Source organism: Eptatretus burgeri, chromosome 3 (assembly GCF_056783735.1).
Source record: "Eptatretus burgeri isolate ZD-2024b chromosome 3, Ebu_testis_v1, whole genome shotgun sequence".
Lineage (NCBI taxonomy): Eukaryota > Metazoa > Chordata > Myxini > Myxiniformes > Myxinidae > Eptatretus > Eptatretus burgeri.
This window is the reverse complement of record NC_140963.1, coordinates 82,796,188-82,819,467: the sequence shown is the minus strand read 5'-3', so window position 1 is coordinate 82,819,467 and position 23,280 is coordinate 82,796,188. Positions and strand designations below refer to the sequence as shown.

Sequence of the window (23,280 nt, the reverse complement as noted above, 5' to 3'; positions counted from 1 at the left end):
CTTTGTTGCTTCAATAACACATAAGATCATCAATGTGTCCACCTCTTTTCCTGTGAACAAGCACGAGGAAAGATATCAACAGCTCTGTTTGACATGACACCCTTATGTGTTGTAGCAATGATGAATACTTGTGTGCTATCTACAAGCTTCTGTGTCAAGTAAAAGGTGAGGAAATCTTCAGTTGTAGTGTTTGTAAGAAACAATTTGGTATCTTTGATTTTCGTTGTGTCATAAACTTCATATCCTGCCATGGGTGCCTTACTATCCCTGCGTCGTTCTCGTGTAGCCTTCTTTTGTGATCCCTCAATGGAGTAATTGTCAAAAATAACAAGGTTAATATGATAGTTTATATGAGCTTTGGCATTTATGAGTGGAACATACAAGGGTTTTGCAGTTCTCAAACAATTTCACTGCCATCAGCAGCTCTTAAATGACAGCCGTGCCATTAACTATGAGACATATTTGAAATATGTGCATGCTGATCAGGTTCTGGTACAGAAAATTCAGCTGCATGCATTTCTGGAGTTTTGTGTGGAAGGTTTTCGAAAGCTGTGATGCCTTTTACTGTTATCGAAGGTTGGATGAACACAGCCATCTGGTTTCATCAGGATGCGGTTGGTCGTCAAAAACTCGGACATGCCAATTACCTCTTCCATGTCCACTTCACGGAATGAACGTGCAACAATAAGCAATCTGGACATGAGACATGAAGTTGCTCGAAGAGTCAAAACTTCAGATTTTGCTTGCAGTTTGATTTATTTGGTTGAGGATTTCCATAGCAGAGGTTTACACTTTGTCATTTTGTCCCAAAGATTGGTCTCACCACATATCCATTCTGAAACAAATTTAAGCATTGCAGATCGATGATCCACATATTTCAGTTGCCAAGATGCTTTCTCCTATACATTTGGGAACCATCTCCTTCGTCATGAGATTGAACATCTGCCTTTGATCTGACATGAAGATGTTACATGGTGCTAATACAAGGAGCACGTTTGTAATAGCCCGCTGTTGTCTCCTTACTGTTGACCCATTGAGACAGTGGTGTTCAGTTCTATTTAGGTGTGGTACAATGGCATCTTAACCATGTTCTCAATCCCAATGGCAATTCGTGCCAGTTCAGGAGCACACGTGCAGAATTTTAGAAGGGCAGCAGGAGATTGTGTGATGCCATTGATGGTATGACCAAAAGAAGCAAGACGAAGGAAGGCATGTTAGTTTAGGCTGCTGAAACAATATGTACTAAAAAAATATGTGTAAAAGACAGCCATTTTGAAATCGAAAATGGCAGCAATTAAAATGGTCGAAAACAAGCTCGAATGAGATAAGATCCTCGTCCTCTTAATGATGACGTCATAAAAATGAATATGACGTCATTGTGATGCATCAGGTTTGCGATAAATTATCTGTGCTAATGCCCAGCTTGATTCCCGCAAACAAAATTCAAACAGCTTGCCTAGTTTCGGAGATAATGGTGTAGGCGATTTCCATTAGCGGCGATATTATGACGTCAACTTTTTTTCTAGGAAGAATTTCCAAAATCGGAGATGGTTACTGTCTGCGCGTGGGCTTTCTGCACATACATGGCAAGTTTCACGAAGTTCCGATGAAAACTCTGGGTTGTGAAACAAAAAAATGTCAAAAAATAGGAATGACGTCATAAAAATTGATACGACGTCATAGTGATGTATCATATGTGCAGTAATTCATCTCTGATAATGCCCTGTTTGATTCCCGGAGACAGAATTCAAAAAGCTTGCCGAGTTTGAGATAATTTTTTTGGCGATTTCCATTAGCGAAGATGTTTTGACGTCATAACTTATTTTATAGGAGGAATTTTCAAAATTGGAGATCGTTACTGTCTGTGCAGGGTATTTCTACATATATACGCCAAGTTTCAGGAAGTTTCGATGAAAACTGTAGGCTGTGAAACAAAAAAGTCCACAAGAACAACAACGTGAGCAAGACTTAGAGATCCTCCACGAGGATCTAAAAACATGGTACCAAGTGATTTGTGTTCAGTGATGTTGAAGCAATATTTCCTGAAAGTTGCACATATTATACCCAAAAATGCATATGAACCCCAAATTTGCTACACGAGTTGACAGACTACTTTTCTTGTTTACAAATACTCGCTTTAATGATTGCCTTTGTTAAATAAACCCTTGGTGTTTGTTCTTCCAAATCTGCTCATAGCATCCTTTCCTTCATTGGTCCAGCACAGCTGCATTTTTGTTAGAAGGGACGTTTTTTATGGATGTGAGTCGTGGACGGTGAAAAAGAAACAAAGGAAGAATATCGACAGTTTTGAAATGTAGTGTTCGAGCCAAATGTTAAAATTTCCACGGACTTTTTAACTTTGTTGAGAAGAACAAAGAAATCGGTGATTGAAGAAATGAGACCACCATGTACATTAGAAGCACTCATGGGAAAAAAGAAACTGTCATGGTGTTGTGGAAAGGACTCCTTGGGCTAATAATGCGTAGATTGAAAATAGTTATTTCCCCTAGTTCATGTTTAGTGCAAGTGTGAGGTAAATAAACTGTAACAGGGATACAACAGCCTTTTTACAGCCATTTCCCCCACTGCTGAGCAGGTGTTAGATTTTTTGCGGCCTCCATGCAATCATGGTTCCCTTCTTGAGGCAACGTTTTTATGGCCAGATGCCCTTCCTGATGCCAACCCTGGTCGCCTCTTACGACACAGGGATATGGTACACCTATTCTAACCGGGGAATACACCGGGACCAGTACACTGGTACTCATTTCGCCGACCTCAGAAGGATGACAGGCTGAGTCAACCCCCTGGTGTTAATTCAGTGGCCAACGGGGCTCGAACTCAGGACCCTAGGATCCCAAGCCAGCCACCCTAACCACTAAGCCAACACCAGGCTTAAATTGTAAAAGGAATATGCATCGATAATTGTTCAGAATAGCATATTGTCTCCCCTCACAATGTTTGTGTGAGAAAAGGCTTTTCTCCAAACCACATTTTTGTTGATTTATCTTCTGTAAATCTGTATTCTATGTCTTCTTTAAAGAATGCGATGTCCTCTTTATTTAAAGCAAGATGACCAAGGTGCAAGTTGAGACGCACTCTTGCCAAGCCTCGAACCTTCGGGATGGACCGAGAAACTTAGAAGTGGGCGTTGGCTTGAGTGCAGCCTGAACGGCCAATGAGCGCAGAGCAGGCAGGGCTTGGCAATGTCATGGGGCGGGGCGTCAGCAGAATAAAAGGGGCTGGAGGACAGCAGTTCATTTCAGTGTAGTGTAGTATGGGGTTCAGCAAGCACTGCCCATCATCACACCATTAGTTCCTCTCCCACCCAGGCCCTGGCCCCACTATCATGTTGAGTCCTCCCCCACCCCCCAACTCCCCTTCTGACTTGTAAGACCACAGTTCCCACCAGTGAAGATCTTTCTCCCAATTGGATTTCACAAAGTGTACACAACCCTTGCTGGTTCTCTCTGTTGTATTGCTTCGAAAAGTTTACTCCACACTTCCGTATGTTGTATTATTTTATCTATAATGATCATTTCCATCCCTTTGTTATCAAACATAATTTTGATGATGTGGTCTTTTCTAGGATAAACTTATTTTGGCTTATCTTTGCATATTTATGGTCAATGATATCCAGAATTGCTTCCATGTGTGTTGTATTGAGAGTTCCTCTTGATCATCCTCTTCCATTAATCTGTTAACGATTTGCCAAACCGAGCTATTCGGGACTTAAAGTGACAATCATTTAGATTCTGTATCGATGATAGAGGAGAATATATTAATTGGGAAAGACAGATTTAAGCACAAATAGATGATGGGCAGAAGGCACGACCTGTTTCACTGCATTACCTCCTGCAATATTACATAAAGGATATTATGATACACGAGGTACAATGACAACCTTTAATCACACAAACGAAGACATTACCAACATTCACCTCGCCAGCACTGTGACTGAGCAGCCGAGCGTCGAGCAGTGAACGTAGCGTCTTGCCCAGTTCCTTGTCCTGCAGCTGCGTGCTCAGCACAAGGTCCTGGTACGTGACGACATCGCTACTGTTGAACGTGAGCAGCACCGCCATCTGGTATGTGGTTACCGTCGCCACATATGGTTTAGTGAGATAATTCATCTTTACCTCGCCTGCCAGAGGGCACACATTATTGTGATTATTCACCGGAAATCTAAGTCATTGTTGAAGATCCAGTGAAGCAAAAAACCCACGATCATTAATAAAAAACAGAAAGAGGGCAATGCGTGTCATGCACACTAAGTCAATGAAAAGCCCTTGCTTTACAGTAGAAGGATAACTGTGACCTGATGAGATATGAACAAAGGAGAGGGAGAATTCCATATTCTTTCATCACTGTGCATTATTTTCACAAATTGGTGATGATCTCACTGAAGCACACAATAATGCAAATTTCCAGACCTGTGCATAGGTAATGTAGCCACGTGAGTTTCCGCCCGCTGAAGTTCTGGTTGTAAAATAATTCAAACTGGTGGGGAAGGTAAGGGAAGGTGATGAGTGGATGGAGAAAAAGAATATACATATATTTGTCAACTTGCGAATACAACATGTCACTTTGCAATGGGGGGAGTAGGAGGGAGGGGAGCGACGAGGGACACTGAAGAGGGTTGGGGAGTGAGTAAGGAAGGGGAGAGTGAGGAAGGAAGGGAGAGTGAGGAAGGAGGTGGGAGTAAGGAGGGCTGGGGAAGTGAGGAAGAGGGGTGGGGAGTGAGTAAGGAAGGGGAGAGTGAGGAAGGAAGGAAGGGAGAGAGAAGAAGGAGGTGGGAGTAAAGAGGGCTGGGGAAGTGAGGAAGAGGGGGTGGGGTGTGAGGAGGGTAGTGAGGAGGGGTGGGGGAAGGAAAGGCAGCATGAGGGGAGGGCAAGGGAAAGCAGCGTGAGGCGAGGTCCATCGAGACATATCAACCATCCGAACACGTCCGGAGACAACCACCGTCCGGACGACAGGTATACTAAAGGGGGAGGGGGAGATGGAGGAGAGGGAGGGGTGGATGAGCGAGGAGGTAGGCAGATCAAAGAAGGGTGGGGGCGAAAGGAAGGAGGAGTGAGCAAGGAGGGGTGGGGGAAGGGAAGGCAGCATTAAGCGAGGAAAAAGAAGTGTGAGGGGAAGGGAGGGGAGGGGAAGGCAGCATGAGGGGAGCACAAGGGAAATCAAAATAAAGACCAATTACTGCACCATAGTCCCAAGAAGGAAGCCAAACAATACAATACAATACGATACGATAAATGCACGCGCGCGCGTACGCACGCGCACGCGCACACACACACACACACACACACACACACACACACACACACACACACACACACACACACACACACACACAATTTACTGGTGAGTTCTAACAAAAGCTATTTTATTTGAAGTTATAACCTTAACTTAAAAGCAATTTACAGATTTCCCAACTGCCCGGATCATCCAGCTGAGCATCGTTTTTCATCGAGGTATCGATCCTATCAGCCCAGAACCTCTCCAAACGGCGGATCCATAACCCTGGTCGCAGGTCCACATCAGTACATTACTCAACATCAATGGACCCACAACCTCAAAGTTGTGCCGAGACAGTCAGTCAACACAGCAATGCAATATCCTTATTCAAACTTGACAAAAAACCCCCCAAAACCCAGATTTTTTCAACGTTACTGGAACAAGTGCCAGAGAGCTTTAGAAGGAAACTAGAAGGGCACTCGGTGGAGCGCATACCTCCGCCTCGTTGTGGACGGATTCGGATGAAACTTGGTGGACAGGTTGGGTGTGTGACGAGGAAGAATTGATTCGATTTTGGTGACGATCCGAATCTGTATCTGTATAGGAGAATTATTTAATTTGCAAGTGATTCTTCACCATTGAGATATAGGGCCAACAACGATATAGCACTGTATAGCATGATATTCCAAAAATGTATTGGGCCCGATATGTTCTCGTGGATCAGGAATTATGTGGCGGAGGTATGTGCTCCACCGAGTGCCCTTCTTGTTTCCTTGAGTTTCTAAAGCTCTGTGGAAATTGTTCCAGGAATGTTGAAAAAAGCTGTGACACAAATAAATCATACACTCACATGCAGAGATGGTCACGACATGAGCAGGCATGGAAAGCCCAATTATGCTTGTGGGAGGGGCAGGGCGAGCTCCACAACGCGGGCGGGGTTTACACCACGACGCGGGCGGACAGAGCGCCACGACGCGGGCGGACAGAGCGCCACGACGCGGGCGGACAGAGCACCACGACGCGGGCGGACAGAGCGCCACGACGCGGGCGGACAGAGCGCCACGACGCGGGCGGACAGAGCGCCACGACGCGGGCGGACAGAGCTCCACGACGCGGGCGGACAGAGCTCCACGACGCGGGCGGACAGAGCTCCACGACGCGGGCGTACATAGCGCCACGACGCGGACGGGCAGAGCGCCACGACGCGGGCGGACAGAGCGCCACGACGCGGGCGGACAGAGCGCCACGACACGGGCGGACAGAGCGCCACGACGCGGGCGGACAGAGCTCCACGACGCGGGCGTACATAGCGCCACGACGCGGACGGGCAGAGCGCCACGACACGGGCGGACAGAGCGCCACGACGCGGGCGGACAGAGCGCCACGACGCGGGCGGACAGAGCGCCACGACGCGGGCGGACAGAGCGCCACGACGCGGGCGGACAGAGCGCCACGACGCGGGCGGACAGAGCGCCACGACGCGGGCGGACAGAGCGCCACGACGCGGGCGGACAGAGCGCCACGACGCGGGCGGACAGAGCGCCACGACGCGGGCGGACAGAGCGCCACGACGCGGGCGGACAGAGCGCCACGACGCGGGCGGACAGAGCGCCACGACGCGGGCGGACAGAGCGCCACGACGCGGGCGGACAGAGCGCCACGACGCGGGCGGACACAGCTCCACGACGCGGGCGGGCATAGCGCCACGACGCGGACGGACAGAGCGCCACGACGCGGGCGGACAGAGCGCCACGACGCGGGCGGACAGAGCGCCACGACGCGGGCGGACAGAGCGCCACGACGCGGGCGGACAGAGCTCCATGACGCGGGCGTACATAGCGCCACGACGCGGACGGGCAGAGCGCCACGACGCGGGCGGACAGAGCACCACGACGCGGGCGGAGAGAACGCCACGACGCGGGCGGACAGAGCGCCACGACGCGGGCGGACAGAGCGCCACGACGCGGGCGGACAGAGCGCCACGACGTGGGCGGACAGGGACAGAGCGCCACGACGTGGGCGGACAGCGTCGAATGACCAATGGGCAGAGCAGTATGGAAGATCAAGAAAGCAGTGATTAGCAGAGCAAATATATTTTCTTGTGGCAGGAGTTGTCATGTGGGAAGCAAGGAAGTGAGCATGAACACGAAGTGAGAAGTATGGCACGAGTATCAGGGGTAATTTAAGTGGTGAGGGCAGGAGAGGTAATTGAGGGGTGAGTGGGAGAGAATTTAATGGATGAGGAAGGGGGTCGAGGTGACGTAATTGAAAGCGCGAGGGAGGGGAGCTAACTGAAGGGGTGTTGGTAATTGAAGGGGGGGTGAGGTAATCACGGGGGGGAGGTAATTGAAGGGAGGGTGAGGAAATTGAACTGGGGTGAGGGTGAGGTAATTGAAGGGGGGTGAGGTAATTGAAGGGGGGTGAGGTAATTGAAGGGGGATGAGGTAATTGAAGGGGGATGAGGTAATTGAAGGGGGATGAGGTAATTGAAGGGGGATGAGGTAATTGAAGGGATGGGCAAGAGGTGAAATGGGTGGAGAAGGAAACACAACCTTACCATTCTGACACTCTTCTCCAACTCCTGAGGAATTACAAATGGAGTGCATGGAATTTGGGACAGCGGCCAAGCACCTGCCTGTGAGACACCCACACAAGAAGTTCTTGCTACATTTGCTTGCAAAGAAATCATAAAACAGCATGGATTATTACAAATACAAAGCAGCATTCAATAAAGATGTACGCAGAGGCAAAATGATGCAGCCATGCTGACCACTGTGCTATAAATTTACCCACGTATACAATGTCTGGATCAATGGAAATAACAAACCTGCAGCACGTATATTTGAAAACTAAGGCCGAGGTCGATGGGAGTTTTTTGTTCACGAACAAAGTTGCCAAACTTGTTGTTGAGATCTGCGCTGACGCTCATGTCCGTGTACATCCGGTGCAGCTTGCTCGTGAACTCATAACCACAGGCTTGCTGCACAAAATAAGGTGCATCATTAGGTTGAGAGAGCAAAGCAGTAAGCTCCAGCTTAAAAAAAATTAATCTCTGCCCTTCGTAATCATTCAAAGAAAGCACAGGATGAAACAAGTGGAAAGGTATGATGGTGATAAAATCTTCGTCTTCTGAGTAAAACAGTTCTGATAATACAACACAAACAGCCCACCTTTTCCCATGCCATCTTGTTAATGGATAGACCAAAAAATTGCTTGAAGGTGATGATGTCAGCAGTGACCAGATAAAAATAAAAAATAGAGGAGAAAGCTGGGACAATGATGACATTTTGACAAGTTTAAGAGAGACTTCTGAAACACATCTGAAATTCCCTGCTTGAGAGTCGTAATGGCCTCTCAGCAGTTCACAAGCCATGCAACATCACAACTGACCCAATTTTGCTCAACAAACTCATCCGGGATGAGGAAATTGGGTCAGGAAAGCCTCTTGGATCGAGACTCACAGTTTGCGCACAGCATGACATCAACACTAACATCAGAGCAACAACGACATGCTGTCAACTATCGCGATCACGCTGTACATTCAGTCACCGTTACATGCATTCTTCCAATCGTGCAATTAATCAACAACAATGAGAACAGCAAGGCGACCGTGCTGTTAGGCATTAGCGCATCCTCGGGGAAGGCTTAAAGAGGCGTCGCACGCAAGCCTTCATCATGGTCCCCACCCATGGAAGCATCAGGATGATGTTGCTTTGGTTGTTTGGTGGTGATAAGGGAGACACAATGGTCGAAGTTGCACATAATCTGATGATAAAAATATACACCACAAAAATAACAAATGTAGTTTCAATGTTCATTTACAATGTTGTAGCCAGATCGCGACATGTTTCGAGTTGTTGCGTTGATTTCAGATTTAACTGAATACCAGGGCTTGTACATTGACGAACATGTTGAGAAGGTTACGTCGGATCTATTGACGAGTGTGTGGAGACGGTTTACCCTGAGTTTGCAAAGAAAGCACAAACACTCACGTTCGCAAACAGCTCCTGCCTCACCTTCAGCTTGTTTATCATGGACTCCTCAGAATCCATCGACATCGACAGGCCGTGTATAAGCCTTTTGGCAAGCATTCGGGAGTAAAACTGGTACAAGAAGGAAGGAAAAGAAAGTAAGTTAGTAAGAGAAAGCATAACTGCACATCCCAAACATAATTTGCTCTTTCAGTAATGATCCAAAACAAAATCAAAACGATCAAAAAGAAAAGCAAAACCTTCTGGAACACGTCTTTGTCATCGATGTACTTGAAGACAACTATAGAGTTGCAGAGTTTGTCGTCCACCTCATTTTCTGTCATTCCTTTGGCCGTTTTTTTCAGCAAACCATCGCAATACTTCGCCAGCTGCTCACGGGCAAATAAAACGGGCCTGTATTGTTTCTCCAATTCGCAACACACTGCCCACATCAAAAATCTCCTCTAGTTAAGGAACGCCTCCCTTCAGAAGCCTCGAGAAGGCGTTATCGTTTGGTTCAGGTGCACACATTGCATGTCAGTTAAGAAACAAACCAAGGTCTGTCTGGCAAGCACACATGCTTCAAACATCTTTCCACAACTCATACTATTCCACCACTAAGCCCGCCGCACACTTGCTGACAAAATTCAACAACATTGTTGGCAATAGCTTAGTTGGCGAAAGTTTTTGACAATTGTGTAATGTGCGGCAGTTGACGAGCCCTGTCCACTCGTTTTTGAGGTGCATCGGTGACAATCGTAAAAGTTAAACATGTTCAACTTTTACGAAGAGTTATCCGCGACAATCGTGCATTATGGTGTATTGTGCTGCAGTCTCCAACAATCGCCAAAGCGGCAAAAATCTATTGACAAATTAAACTTCGGCTTTCAATAGCTTCTGGTCTTAGTATCAGGTATCATCTGCAGCATTATATATATATATATATATATATATATATATATATATATATATATATATATATATATATATATATATATATATACATACTGAACATGACACAATAAAAACAAAATGATATGTTGCAAACTCAACGCCCCCTCATAAATTTGTCAATTTAAAAAAACTTGACCAAGTGAATGAGTTATGAGAAAAGTTAAACCTTCAGGTGCAACCTGAATAACCAACTTAGCACAGCATCATGTTCCTCAGTAGCATATGAGTATGCAGCATCATTTCTGAATGAAAATCAAAGTTCATTACCAACAGAAAGAAACTTTGCTGATCAGCTTTCAGAAGCAATGTTCATGTAAAGGTAGGAAATCTTATTCCATAAGTACTTGCCAGTTCTGGAGACCGACTGATTGATTTGTTCGCCTTGTAATTTACAACACATGAGCAGGCCTGGAAGAGGGGGGGGGGGGGGAGGGAAACAAAAACAGGAAGCAATTTTGGTTTGCTTCACTCAGAGTCAAGGGAGCACTCCTCTCCACTCAGAATCACGGGGGGAGCACTTGAATCCACTCCACTCCGTTTTGGATAGATGCGGGCATTTCACTCCACTCGGACACACGCGGGCATTCTACGGCACTCGGACACACAGGGGTACTCCACTACACTCCACTCCACTCCGACTAACAGGGACACCAAAATTTACCCCAGCCTGTTATTAAGAAATTTCTCCTTTGTGGATAAATTGTGTGTTGAATAATCTCCGTCAAAGCAAAGAAGTCGAAAAAGCCAAATTCACACTTATTATATGGTGTTCCAGAGAGAGTGAGAGAGAGAGAGAGATACCTTATCCAAAGCGCTGATAAACAGCTGGTCACCATGAAGTAGTGTGACAATAAGTTGGATGTATTTAATGTGCACATCCAAAACAGACTCCACAAATTGAGTGGGCATCTGCAAATAAAAAATAAACAATCAATGAAGAATAAACATAAAGTAGTAATTCAAACAAAACAAAAAATTGAAAAATAGGAGTTAAAAAATGAATTAAACCCAAGCAGTCCGACTCATGAAAGCATTACAACACAAACCGGTTGGCACCCCCCCCCTCCCCACCCACAATAGGTCACAAGTCACTGACAACAAAGATGTTCATGATGATGATAGTTATTTCAAAAAATAACCATAATATCAATGACAAAAGCATCACAATGCCACTGAGGATGCCAATCAAAGGCAAATTAAAAGACAGGTGTTGAAACATATATCTGCAGAAATAACAAAGTAAGTTTTGTGAACTTAATCTTGATACAGCTCATTGCAAAAAAAATAAAATAAAAAAAATGCAGAATGACCCATTTCTTGAAAAGTAAGGTGAATGCACACAATTTGAGAAGTGATAAGCATTTGAATATAAATCAAAAGTAATGAAGGGTGTTCATTTTTAATTCAAAAAAATATTTTATTTTTTAAAAAAGAAGGCTCGCCCGGAAGCGCCAGATCCGAAGGGGTTGCCCGGAATTGCTGGGCCCGAAGAGCTAATGCCAAAAAGCTTTATCTGGACCTGTCCATCTAAAACAGCTTGTGTTGACATTCTGAACATTCTACAGATTGTTAGAACATTACAATCAAGTTTTGAAACTTGTGGATTCGCCAAGGTGTTTTCTGAGGGAACAGGGAGAGGGGAGAGGTGGCTGGCATGTGCTGATAGAAAGCAAAGGAGAGGAGAAAGGAGGGTAGTTGAACAAACAAGGGATTGTGGGGGATGGTGTGGGTGGTGATGGTGTTGAGAGAAGTAGGGAGCTCCACACATTTTCCTGTGGTAAGTTTATCACAGCCTTGAGGCCCTCATCTCGGATGTGATTTTGTAGTTCCACCACCAAGGGAGATAACGCCTGTGGAACTGTGCGCAGTAGTGTATACATGTTGGCCATATCTGTACAACCACAAGAGAAAGGTATTGGGGAAGGGAGGGGCAGAGCGAGCTGTAAGAAAATGATCATGCAATGTGCATGTTTAAGGAAATCCAAAAATAAAATGTATCGTACAGATATTGAATAAAATGAATATTCTACAATGTGCAAGACCCATGCAGAAGCAAGCAGACATGAATATATAAAATATTGTTGTGGAAATGGCTCCTCTGGGTTAAGGCCCGGTCACACCTTGACGTTTTAGCCAACGTATGCTGATTTTTGAATTTTTTTTCTAAAACGCTGGCACACGTTGAATACGTTATGGGTAAGTTTTGATAACATTGAGAGCACGCTGAAAAACACTGCCATACGTCGTTGTACGTTGGTTTTAAACGTTGTACTTTTTGGTTGTCCTCAAATTTTTTCATGCTTGAAATTTCACGACGTATGCCGGCGTATGACTCACACGTTCCCCTATGCTGGCCACAAGTTGTATGCACGTCTGCGATCGTTGACAGACGTCAACACATGCTACTTGTAAGTTAATCATAAGTTGAGACACGCCGAGGTAATGTTTAGCGTACCCGAAACTTATTTCTAACCTATGATTAACGTGTTGTTGGCACGTTACGCGATCGTTGCCACACATCGACAGACGTTACTTTTAAGTTACTCATAGGCTGAAAGACGTCGGTATAATGGATCGTCCTTGCGTCAGCGTCCACGGCCACGGCCAGGACACTTATTTGCAGCATTCTTCGAACTTTTCTTCGGCATGACGAGGATGTTCACACTTCGATGTCTAGCTTGGCTATGATTCCAATTGTCCATCGGCAGCGTCTATTTAAAATAGTCGAGTTTGAGCGTTTTAACACGTTCAGAAGAAACGCTTCAAATTTCAAAACCTCAGCGTCAAAAAACAAAGGCGAGTGACAGCAATTTAAATCGTTCATTGTAAACAATGAAAATGGCTGAGTGGTACCGTTTTAAAAGTCGTTGAGTGTAAAAAAAATCCAATTGTTGAGCGCAAGTGTCTACTTTCAATAGTGGGGTTTGAGCGTTTTAGCACGTTCAATAGAAACGATTAAAATTTCCGAGCGCCAGCGTCAAAAAACAAAGGCGAGTCACAGCAATTTAAATCGTTCATTGTAAACAATGAAAATGGCTGAGTGGTACCGTTTTAAAAGTCGTTGAGTGTAAAAAAAATCCAATTGTTGAGCGCAAGCGTCTACTTTCAAAAGTGGAGATGCAGCCATTTAAATCGTTGAGTGGCAGCCTATGAACCTACCCGTGGACACGCGGACGCAAGGACGATCCATCATAACCCACACCCTCCCCCTCACACTCACCTACTACTGCCAACATGAACAAACTACTACTACTACTACTAATACTAATACTGATACTGATACTGATACTGCTGACATGGACATCGACTCAAAAAGGAACTCGAAAACACTGTTGGGTTCCCTTTTATGAGCAGCATTTTTATATACCAATTCCCAAAACTGCTGGGAACACGTCTTTATATGGCAGTTGTAACCTAGAAACACGTTCATTTATTTTTTTTGTCGACCGGAAGACGTCATTGGAATACGTCTACATACGTCGATGTGTGTTGGGACTACGTAAAGAATTGGTTCAAAGCACGTCAAACATAAGTTAGAAATAAGTTTCGCGCAAAAAAGACATTACCGCGACGTGTTTCGACTTATGAGTAGCTTATAAGTAGCGTTTGTGGACGTGTGTAAGTGTCCACATATTGTGTGTAAAACTTATCCCCATCGCATGCGGAACGTGTGTCATACGCCGAGTACGTCGTAAAATTTTGAACATGTTTAAAATTTCTTGACGTACTCTACTTACTACGACGTATGATAGCGTACTTTAGCGTTGTACTCACGTATACCAAACTTACTCATACCGTATTTGACGTGCCCCCAACGTTTTAGACACATTTTTCTTAGGTTGGCATACGCTGGCAAGATCGCCAAGGTGTGACCGCGATGTTGACACTTCCATTTCTACGGCAGTTATGATTCGAATCGTTGTGCGTCAGCCTTTTAATAGGCTACGTCACGACATCGTCGGCGATGCGTGCAACGCGCTATGCTGAAGTTAGACTATCGTTGGGCATCGGTTGTGTCGGCCGACAACAGGTCAGCATTCGTTGGTATAAGTTATCTATAACACAACGAAACGTTCTGTGTCCATTACTAATATGTTATGCATACGACCAACTCGTTATGAATACGTCCGAATCTTAAAAAAAAAACATCAAAAGTTCAACGTCAGCCAGCGCTTTACATACATTTTAATACGTTGCCATCGCTGGCTAAAACGTCAAGGTGTGACCGGGCCTTTAAGACTACTTGGTGTACTTCAGTTATATCTTTCGTATATGTCTCAGCCGAAACGTAATGTAATTAATTGTAACATTACATATGCATCGCTTATGTCGTAGACGTAGATAGACAGCCTCTACCCCTCCTTAAGTCTGTGTCTGAAAATCACAACCCTTTTAACCCCAAGATGTCCTTCCCTCTGTAAATCTGTCTTCGATGTTCTTTAAAAGCTTTCGCTCGGCCTTGCGGTGCTGGCTTTGGGGAGAGCTAAAGTTGTAGGTACCACCTGAGTCATTGACAGCCGCCGAGGGGAGAGGGTCACGGACGGGTATGCTCCACCCACAGATCGAGTCGGCGCTCAATGGTGAGTGAAGGGGGAGGAGTACTGCACACCAGGAATGTCACAGCATCCCGTGGGAATAAAAGGGCAGAGCACAGTGGAAGAAAGAGCTCTTCGGAATCTTTGTTTGTCCTCGCTCCCCCACCCCTCCTTCCTCTCTCTCCTCCCTCTCTCACTCCTCTTCCAACTTTCATGAAGTGAAAAACAATTGTTGGTTTGATAAGTTCCACAGGTGGTCGTCTTGTGGTTTGGAGGTGGTTATGTTGTGCTGTGGTGTTTGTGTTGCGTTTTGAGCCAGGAGTACCAGGGAGTGTGCGAGTTTGGTGGATGGGCACTTATTTGGCGGTCGGAGGGTGATCCTGAGTTCAATTCCACAGTTTGAATTATGGGATTCGGCTTGGGTTGAGAAATTCTTCGGGCTTATTGCAATTTGGTTGTAAAACGTGTGCTGAAATTAAATCAAGGCACGAAACACTGGAGTCTCCGGGTATTTATAAGCGTTACATCAAGGGTGTAAAGGGCTCTTGGCCTGAGGTGGGTTTCAGGGTTTGGATTGTGGGGTTGGGCTTGGCGGCAGGTCCGGCTGCTGGAGAAGTGTTCGTTTTTCCAATTTGCGTGTTCTTTGGCATTTCGAGTATCTCCAGGCAGTGTGTCTCCACCTCGGAGAGATCCAGTTCCAGAGCGGGTAAACATGGGTGGCAGCTGCAGTTAGAGTCGCATACCTCAAGGGAAGCCGAAGTTGTGATCTCCAAAAATGGTACGCGCTGTTTGAAAGTGACAGGTGGTTCTGCTATCCTGTTTGAACATGCTATTTTAACGTACCCTATTTTGTTGAATCCTGTACTAATGCCAGTGGACAGAATCATCCCTACCTCCTTTATCCCCCCCCACCCCAATTCCCACACCCAAATGGAAGTTAATCTTTGCTGGTGAAAATATTCATTGCGAGCCGACATACCAATGGTGATCACACATCTCTCCGTAAAGTGCAAGTTAAACAGCAAATTGAGTGCAAAAGGTTGACATCTTACTCCGACAAGAAACTCACTCCACTGATGATTCTTCAACTGAGTGGGAATTGTTTCTTAAAGGACAATGGTTTTTCAGGAGTCTTTCAAGTCTGATTGCTGGAATAACCATCTTTTTTTGGCAAACTCTTCCTTTAACCTTGGATTCCTTTAAAGAAATTGTGAGGGGATATTTGGCTTCCCTGTCCTTCTCCTTTGGTCAACAGCTTTTTATAATAGTCAATGTGTCTGCACCAAGTACAAATGCTGAAGGATCTTCCTTTTTTGGCCGTCTTGATTCGTAACTTGCTGGTGTTCCCCCTTGACCACTTCCTATGTCTTGGAGATTTTAATTGCACACGAAACCCTTCCCGTGATAGGCATGGAGCCAGCATGAGATCTCTCATTCGCTCTTTCTCAAGATTCAAATTGACTGACATTTGGAGATTGTAACATCTGACACAGCAACAATTTACTTGGTGTCGCTGCTCTAACAATTTAGTGTCTCGTGATTGACTTGAGAAGTTCTACGTTTCCGATCGTTTCCTTAACCTCGTCTTCAACACTTCTCTTCTCCCATCTGTGATTTCTGATCACCATGTAGTTGTCATGCGGTTTCAATTTCCACTTGTTAAGGTGGTGAGTCCTTACTGGAAGTTCAGTACAGCACTCCTCCAAAACAAATTCTTTGTTTCTTCCTTTAGGACCTTTTGGGCACATTACATCACGATGAATCAGGAGTTCTCTTGTTTACGTCAGTGGTAGGACAACGTTAAAGCTCAAATTAGAGTATTTTTTGTCAAAAGTTTTCATGACACAATACTCGGGACCGCGACATCGATATAGACAAGGTGAAAACACAAATTCTTCACTTGCAAAACAAGGTGCCCTCTTTTAATAATAGGCAGCAACAAATGTTACACAAAAACCCCTTTTGAGTGAATCATTGGCAAATCATGCAAAAGGTGCACTCCTTCAGATGAGAATGGTTCACTTACAACAACTAAATACTCCTAGCAGGCTCTTCTTAAAGCTAGAAACTGCCTCAAAATATCATAAACAAATATTGTCCTTGCATTCTGCTGACGGAAGGATTTTGACTGATCCGAGTGACATTAAACTTGCAGTTAAAAATTTATTTTCTCACCTCCACTCCTCCAAGCCCACTTCCCTACGCCATATACATTCATTTACTGATTCATTGCCCACACCAACTGAAGCCCATAACTTGACTGCTGAAGGTAAAATAACATTGGATGAACTTGGTAGTGTTCTATAAACCTTTCCCACTGGGTCTGTCCTTATTTTATTTTTTTTTCGGAAATTTCAAGGGGCTAACCTGAATTTAGGTTGATATTTATGAAAAAAAAATTTTTTTTTTAAATATGAACCTGAAAAAAAATTGTCTCGGGGTTGCTTCCAGCTGTAAAAAAATTGTAAAAAATGTGCATGTTTATGTTTTTTTTATGTCAGATATTTTTCATGAAATTTTTGCGTGCTTACTGGTTGGTTCGAACGTGAATAACACGAAAATTAAAAAAAACCAATGTCACCGGCAGGGTGACCCGTATCTTGCGAAAAGGTGACCACGTGTGACTTCTTTAAGGTTACACTGAGGTGAACAGAGCTGCTATCTACCAGGAGCGACTCCTTGAAGAATATCTGCCAACGAGAGATTCCGATGAGAATCGTTCTACAGAGTAACCATGAAAAATATGCTTTTGCCTCATAACGTCACCAAATGACGACATAATGTCTCAAGCTTGACATATCTAGAAAGCACTCATCGAGGTGTTCAATTTGAGGTACTACACGATATGGTTCCTAAAACTTGAAAATTTGACCTTGGGGTGAAATATGTTTGACCTTAGGCGCGAACCATGAAGGTCAAGGCCAATCGCCACCAAAAATTAATCAGCTGAGCGCCAGATCATGAACTATATTCCCATGAAGTTTGAAGACGATCCGATCAAACTTTCTCAAAAAATAAGGGTTTCGTCGACTCCCCTGATTTGCGACAAAGTAAAGTTACAAAAATTTCCAATGATAACTGTGCTCTGCAGAATTTTTTATACGTGATTACAAACAAACAAACAAACAAACAAAAAAAAAACATACAAGCTGACTAACATATCTTGCAAAAACTTCGTTTTGGCAAGATAAAAATGTTTTTGATCCCCCAAAAAGTGTTACATATGTCCCGAAACGTGGCTCAAAAATGGGAAAATTTTCCATTTTCAACATGAAATTATGTCTTTTGTTCTTGTACTGACACGGCTTGTTGTACGTATGAGATATTTATTGTTTAGATCTGTTGTATCGTCTGCTCATTACTCCATTGAATCACTGGGTCCGTCAGTCAGTGACTGACTGACTGCTGTCAATTTCAGGTCTGGTATCCGGTCATTCAGGCATTTCGCGAAATTGCCTTTCGTGAACTAATGATAACTATTCTGTCGTTTCAGAAGATATACTGAATTCAGACCTGACATTGTTAAAGTGAATGGATAAATATTCCGAAGTGAACGTTGATATATCGAAGGCAACGGTGAAAACGTTGCTGGGACAGCTGTGGTATTTATCGGTAGAACTGATACCATTATGTCTATTTGACCGAAACGTGTCAATTGAGACAAAAAGAAAAATATCTCAAACTCTAAAAGAACAAGACGATGACGATGATGAAGCACCGAAAAGAGCTGTTGTTCACCAGAAAGATATCATGCGCCAAAAACTGGAAGATTTTGCATCTCCGAGAAGCAGAAGTTTTTTTGATGTACTGCATTTGAACTCTGACTTTCTGCACAAAGACCCAGATCATTGGGAAACTGAAGATAGTTTCGTACAGAGCCGTGCTATCGTCAGCAAGCTGAAAGTTGTGAATGACTGTGCAGAGTGTGGTGTAGCCCTGACGACTGAGTACAATAGTCTTATTACGTACGATGAGGAGCAAAAGCAGTACCAATTACAAGCGGTAACTGATCACCGAAAACGATTCCTGGACTGTAAGAAATCAACTTTGAACAAGTGAACAATAGCTCTTTTCCCGTCTGCTCAAAGACTGTCTGCAAACTGCGGAGTTCGAAAAACGTGAAAAATACATAAAATCTTGATTTTTTTAGACTTTTCAAGTTTCACTGAGACGGACTGGAAAAATCTTGCCAAGTTCAACAATATTCTTCTGCAGTATTTCAGATTCGAACGCATGAGAAAACATCATACATTACATGTTAATGTCATTTTGGCATATGATTAAAAAAAAGAAAAATATAAAATGAATTTCTTTTTTTTCAAATTTCAATGGACGGGAGCAACCCTTAAAATATTTTTTTCAGGTTCATATTTTTTTTTCTCATAAATATCAACCTAAATTCGGGTTAGCCCCTTGAAATTTCCGAAAAAAAATAAAATAAGGACAGCCCGATTGATTGCCCAACAACAGGACACCTGGTATGGATGGGTTGCCAGTCGAATTCAACAGCATCTTCTGGGATCTGCTGGCACCATGTCGATTAATCGTATTTCTAGAAAGTATACAGACTGGTGAACTTCCCTTAAGCTGCAGATGTGCTATCATTTCATCAATTCCTAATGAAGGAGATCTTCAACTCGTTGAGAACTGGTGCCCGATCTCTCTACTTTGTGTCAACTACAAAATCCTGTCCAAGTTACTCATCAATCGCTTAAAGAGTTTAGTGGGACACTGTATCTCCCGACCAATCTTAAAGTATTCCCAGTAGATCGATAATTAACATTTTTTTCTGTTCGTGATTTGATTTCGATTTGTCATTGTCAACAACGGGCTGATGTTAACAATGGGCTGATTTTTCTCAATCAAGAAAAGGCTTTTGATAAGTGTTGATCATTCGTATTTCTTTGAAGTTTTGAAAGGGTTGGAATTTGGTTGTTTCTTTCTTTATGTCTTGCATTAAATTGCTGTAGCACAACAATTTCAGTGTAATGCACATCAACAACAGTTTGTGTTCACACTTTTCAGTTCAGAGAGATATTGGACAATGTTACCCTCTCTCTGAGTGCCTACATTTCTTTTCTATTCAACCCTTGCTGAATAATTTAGACCACAAGCTTTCTGGTTTTTCGGTGGTACCTCTTGTCGATCCTGTTAAGGTGCTTGGATATGCTGACGATCTGTGTGTGATTGTCAACACTCAGTCTGACATTGCTGCCCTTATAGGTGCTCTACATTAATTTAATCTGGAATCTTCTGTGACTGTCAATTGGAGAAAGAGTAAAGCCTTGTGTACTGGTCCTTCAGGCTTATTTATCCGACCTTCTCTGATAAAAGCCTTGCAGTGGAAGTATAATGGTGTAAAGCATCTTGGGATGTTCCTTTGGAATGAGACCTTCTCTTTAAAGAACTGGGATCAACTGGTTGATCAAATATCTCACACCCTTAATCATTGGAAAAGATTGTCCAGCCTCCTGTCTTATAGAGGTAGAGTGCTGATAATTAATTAACAACTTGGAAGCTTCCAAACTCTGGCAAAGGATTACTGTCTTACAACCCCCCAAATCACTAATCATTTATTTGCAGCGAATACTTGTGGACATTTTCTGGAATGGCATGCACCGGCTTCGAGCAGATCTTCTAAGCGTCCTGCCAGCAAAAGGCGGCCAAGGACTCATGGACAGTACCAGCAAAATAGTCTTTTCGGCTGACCACCTTGCATCAACTTCTGCATAAAGAAGTCCTGTCTTGGCGGCCCCTGGCTTAAGGCTTGTTGCAGCAAGCCGGTAACCTCAGGTGTGGCCCCAAGCTCTTCCTATTTGACCTGCGGCGAATCGACACCTCATTACTGCCCTCCTTTTATCAGTCTCCTGAATGCCAGTCAGTGTCGCATTCCAGTATGAAACAAGGAGTCATATCAATTTTGTAATCTTTTGTGCGAACCTGTCTTTCACAACATCCTGTTCCATCATGACTGCAAAAGTAGGTCCCTAATTCAATCTTTCATTGAAGCTGGATTCTTCCTTGTCATGGACTTGGTTAATCACACTTATTCTGGATGGCAGAATCCATCCAAGCCAGATTTTGGAAGTTTGGAATGTCAAGTTGTTCGGTACTCTGGCCATCTCTGGATGGTGTGTAGTTTGACCCAGGCAGCTGTTCCTTCTCAACCATCTCGTTGAAGTACTTGCTTGAGTGCTTATAATAGTGGCGGGTGGAATAGATTCCAAAATATTCAATTCCAACCATGGAAACGAAAGGAATCGAGTAGTGAACAGGAATGGATGTCGATTCCGAGTAACTCCGACTTCAGAGAGAAGTGTTATTCATTGAGGAAAATGGTTTTCGCTCCTGCTGGGCATGTTCAGGGTACACCTAGCTGGTTTGAATACACCAATGTATCAATTGAAAAGGAACCCACCCGAAGGGAGTCCCTTTGCAATAATACAGCAAAAGCAAGTAACTTGCAAACAAAACAAACCCAAGGGGGTGTTCCTTTTCAATGAACAGCAAGGCATTTAGAGTTGGCCAGTAAAGCATGCTCATTGCTTTGCTGACAGACAGGTCGGCAACACATCGACTGTTAAAATTTTAACATGTTATTCAAAAGGTCCAGAAGTGCAGTTTGGAACCATTTCGGTAAGGTTGAAGAAGACGGTCTGAAAGTTGCATGCTCACTTTGTGCAATAGACATTGCTCATCACTGTAATATGTCCAATATGCTAAAACATTTGAAAACAAAACACCAGAGGAGTACTTAATAGTGTCGGTTGTGAATGTGGATTCAAAGAAACCAAAGACTGCAACAGCAACAAGTTCACTTTCGTAATCGACGATTGAAAGCACGTTCACTACTCACGCTGCTTTCCCTTTCCCTCCCCTAATGCTACCTTCCCTTTCCCTCCCCTAACATTGCCTTCCCTTTCCCTCCCCTAACACTGACTTCCCTTTCCCTCCCTTAACACTGCCTTCCATTTCCCTCCCCTCATGCTGCCATCCCTTCCCCCTCCCCTTCTCGCACCAACATCCCACCTTGCTCACCATCCCTCCTCTTTCCCCTTCTTCTGTCTTTTCCCCCTAGCATCAAGTCTTTGACGGCAAGTCTCAAGTCATCTCAAGTCAAGTGTCAAGTCATTATGTCATTATCATAGACCTTGGTTATGGGTGAGCCTTTAATACTCAAAAAGGTTTACATGAACCATGACCTGGCTGTTTATATGAGCTTGATTATGTTTTGGGCAAGTGTACTCTAAAATAAATGACATGGAATAAATAAAAATGACAAAGTTTAATTGCTATACTTTGTATTTTTTTTTTTTAACTTATTGTGCGAGTGATATGAGTTTTTAGGTGACAAATGAAATTTGATGTTGTGGATAGGCCATGTGAAATTCTTATACCACACGTTTGACATACAACACTCCTCATATTAAATGCATCTTCAAAATGTTTAGGCCAATAAGCAAACTGGAAGGGCTCTCGGTAGAGCGCATACCTCTGCCACGTAATGCCTGATCCACAAGAACATATCGGGCCCAATGCGTTTTTGAGATATTGTGCTATATATCATTTTGGCCCCGTCTCACAATGGTGAAGATTCACTTCAAAAAAAAAATCCTTGGATCCAGATCCAGAACTTCACCAAAACTGAATCAATTCTTCGTGGGTACACACCCAACGTGCCCACCAAGTTTTGTCTGAGTCCGTTCACAACTTTTTGAGATATCATGCTATATTATATATCATTTTTGGCTCTATCTCTTAAAGGTGAAGAATCACTGAAAAAATTCAAGTAGTCGGATCCGGATCTTCACCAAAATTGCGTCCTTGTCATCATTGCGTCCTTGTCACACACCCAACCTGCCCACCAAATTTCATCTGGATCCGTCCACAACTTTTTGAGATATCCTGTACACAGACAGACAGAGAGGGGTGAAAACATACCTCCTTCACCTTTGGTGCGGAAGTAAATATTGTGTTATATATTGTTTTTGGCCCTGTCTCTCAATGGTGAAGAATCACTTTTAAAATTAAATAATTCTTGCATCCAGATCCAGAATCGGATCTTCACCAAAATCGAATCAATTTGTCGTGGCCACAGACCCAACGTGTCCACCAAGTTTCATCTGAATCCGTCCACAACTTTTTGAGATATCCTGCACAAAGACAGACAGACAAGCCGGTAGGTGGCCATGGGTCGCTGAGCATACGATGACCTTTGACCCCTGATCTGAGTTAATCTAGTACAAAGTACTTACGAAATTGCAATCGAATCTGTTAACCCGTGTATGAGCAAGAGGGCTTTGAATGGTCATTTTTCCCAAAAAAATGCACTCATTGACCTTTGACCCCTGACCAAGCAGAAATAGGTCAATATGTCCTGAAGCAAAGTTGTAGTACTCATTGAGTACTATGTACCGATGAACTTTCATTCATATCGGTTAATCCGTGTAGGAGCAAGGGTGCCTTGAATGGTAATTTCGCCCGAAAAATGCACTTATTGACCTTTGACCCCTGACCTACTCGAGATAGGTCAATATGCAAATGAGCAAAGTTGTAGTACTCATTACGGTCTATAAGCATGTAAA

At 43.8% G+C, this 23,280-nt stretch overlaps 1 protein-coding gene and 1 long non-coding RNA gene across 3 annotated transcripts in view; one reads left to right on the top strand and one right to left on the bottom strand.

Annotated features, from left to right (window-relative positions):
- Nucleotides 1-23,280, bottom strand: part of CUL2 (cullin 2) — a 79,108-nt gene that overhangs the window by 13,368 nt on the left and 42,460 nt on the right. For both annotated transcript variants that reach the window (XM_085874243.1, XM_085874244.1), the window contains exons 10-18: nt 11,927-12,051; nt 10,962-11,069; nt 10,509-10,568; nt 9,467-9,595; nt 9,252-9,338; nt 8,063-8,215; nt 7,793-7,870; nt 4,431-4,497; nt 3,939-4,141 (exon numbers count right to left, since the gene is read on the bottom strand). In XM_085874243.1, the coding sequence (XP_085730369.1) occupies nt 3,939-4,141; nt 4,431-4,497; nt 7,793-7,870; nt 8,063-8,215; nt 9,252-9,338; nt 9,467-9,595; nt 10,509-10,568; nt 10,962-11,069; nt 11,927-12,051 (1,010 nt within the window). The remainder of the gene's footprint in view (nt 1-3,938; nt 4,142-4,430; nt 4,498-7,792; nt 7,871-8,062; nt 8,216-9,251; nt 9,339-9,466; nt 9,596-10,508; nt 10,569-10,961; nt 11,070-11,926; nt 12,052-23,280) is intronic.
- Nucleotides 15,319-21,984, top strand: LOC147030322 (uncharacterized). The gene is made up of 2 exons (XR_015056310.1): nt 15,319-15,473; nt 21,774-21,984. It is a non-coding gene; the product is annotated as an uncharacterized LOC147030322 (long non-coding RNA).